This window comes from Magnolia sinica, chromosome 15, assembly GCF_029962835.1.
Source record: "Magnolia sinica isolate HGM2019 chromosome 15, MsV1, whole genome shotgun sequence".
NCBI lineage: Eukaryota > Viridiplantae > Streptophyta > Magnoliopsida > Magnoliales > Magnoliaceae > Magnolia > Magnolia sinica.
Genome location: NC_080587.1, coordinates 46,097,117 through 46,098,477, shown reverse-complemented (window position 1 = coordinate 46,098,477; position 1,361 = coordinate 46,097,117). Strand labels below are relative to the sequence as shown.

The 1,361-nt window shown below is 42.7% G+C and overlaps 1 protein-coding gene across 1 annotated transcript; it reads right to left on the bottom strand.

Moving 5' to 3' along the window:
- Positions 1–374: 374 nt before the first annotated feature.
- LOC131227777 (polcalcin Cup a 4-like) lies at positions 375–1,123 on the bottom strand. Its single transcript, XM_058223589.1, has one exon. It carries the CDS (start codon positions 996–998, stop codon positions 432–434), a length of 567 nt encoding a protein of 188 aa, XP_058079572.1. The 5' UTR covers positions 999–1,123; the 3' UTR covers positions 375–431.
- Positions 1,124–1,361: the final 238 nt, after the last annotated feature.

Sequence of the window (1,361 nt, the reverse complement as noted above, 5' to 3'; positions counted from 1 at the left end):
GTGGCCTTCAAGAAGTTTTCAACAATAGATAATTCCCACTGTTTAATATGGTGTGGCACACTTGAGCGTCGGATATGCTTCAATTTTGGGCTCATGTCCTATATTGATCAGGTAAAAGATAAGATACATACATCATGTGGGCCTACAGAGTTTGATTACACAATAGCGTACTGAGTTACTCAGTACGCAATCCGCGTACATTCAACGGACCATCTCGATTGATAATTTTTCGTCCAACATATAATTAAATTTTAAAGAAGAAGAAGAAGAAGAAGAAGAAGCTTTGAGGCATTGTTAATGTCCCATGAAAGTAGGGATATAAGCATTGCCCGTACAGAGAGAGAAAGTTCTGAGCTTGCTTACAATAGCAACAAGTTAGAAGAGATTATATTTACAAAACAAGACCAACAAATAAGAAGTTATTTACGAAGTCAGTTCTGTGATCGGGTCATCATTTGCATAAACTCGTCGAAATTCACAGCCCCGTCACCGTTACTATCAACGCCATTGATCATGGCTTTACAGTCATTCAAGGACGTCTTCTCCCCCATCCCACGTAAGACATGGTGCAGCTCTTCGGGAGAGATCAGCCCATTCTGGTCACGATCAAAGACAGTAAAGGCATTCCTCAAATCTTCCACACACTTCGCCGAATCAGTCTCCATCTTATTCACCGATATAAACTCTTCCAAGCTGATATATCCATCGCCGTCCAAATCCGCAGCCCTCATCATCGACTCAACCTCCTCCTCGGATCCCGGATTCCCCAGACACTTGAGCATTGATTCAAGCTCAGAGGATGAGATCTTCCCATCCCCATTGGTATCATACCTATCAAAGACGTTGCGAAGGTCGTTGGAGTCTTGGATTCGGATGGCGATGGACGGAGAGGGTGAAGAATCCGCCGCGCCCCCGGAACTCGAAGATTCAGAAAAAGATTTAGAACTGTTTTGGTGTGATTTGTTCTTCTTGTTTAGACTGAAAAAATTCTTTCCCATATTTTTCAAAGGAATTGATAAGAAAGAAATTCAAGAGAATCTGTTTACAAAGGATTCAAGAAAAAAACAGGCTTTTATGGCAAAACTCTGCTTGCAATCCGTAGGAAGAATAGATTTATTGGACTGGGCGAGTGGTTGATCCTTTATAGATATGGATGTGACAAGTGGAAGAATCAGATTCGTTAGATTTGGATTGGCGGTTGCTTCGATGTTTTCTACACGTTTCTTCAAAGTAGTTGGTTATTTCGTCGAAGCCCGATGCAGAACGCGGCTTTAACGCGGTTTGGACCGAGGAACGTGAAATACGGAAGCGGTTGTGTCCAGCCTCCGTTGTACAGATTCAGAACAGACAGGGGGTCTGTG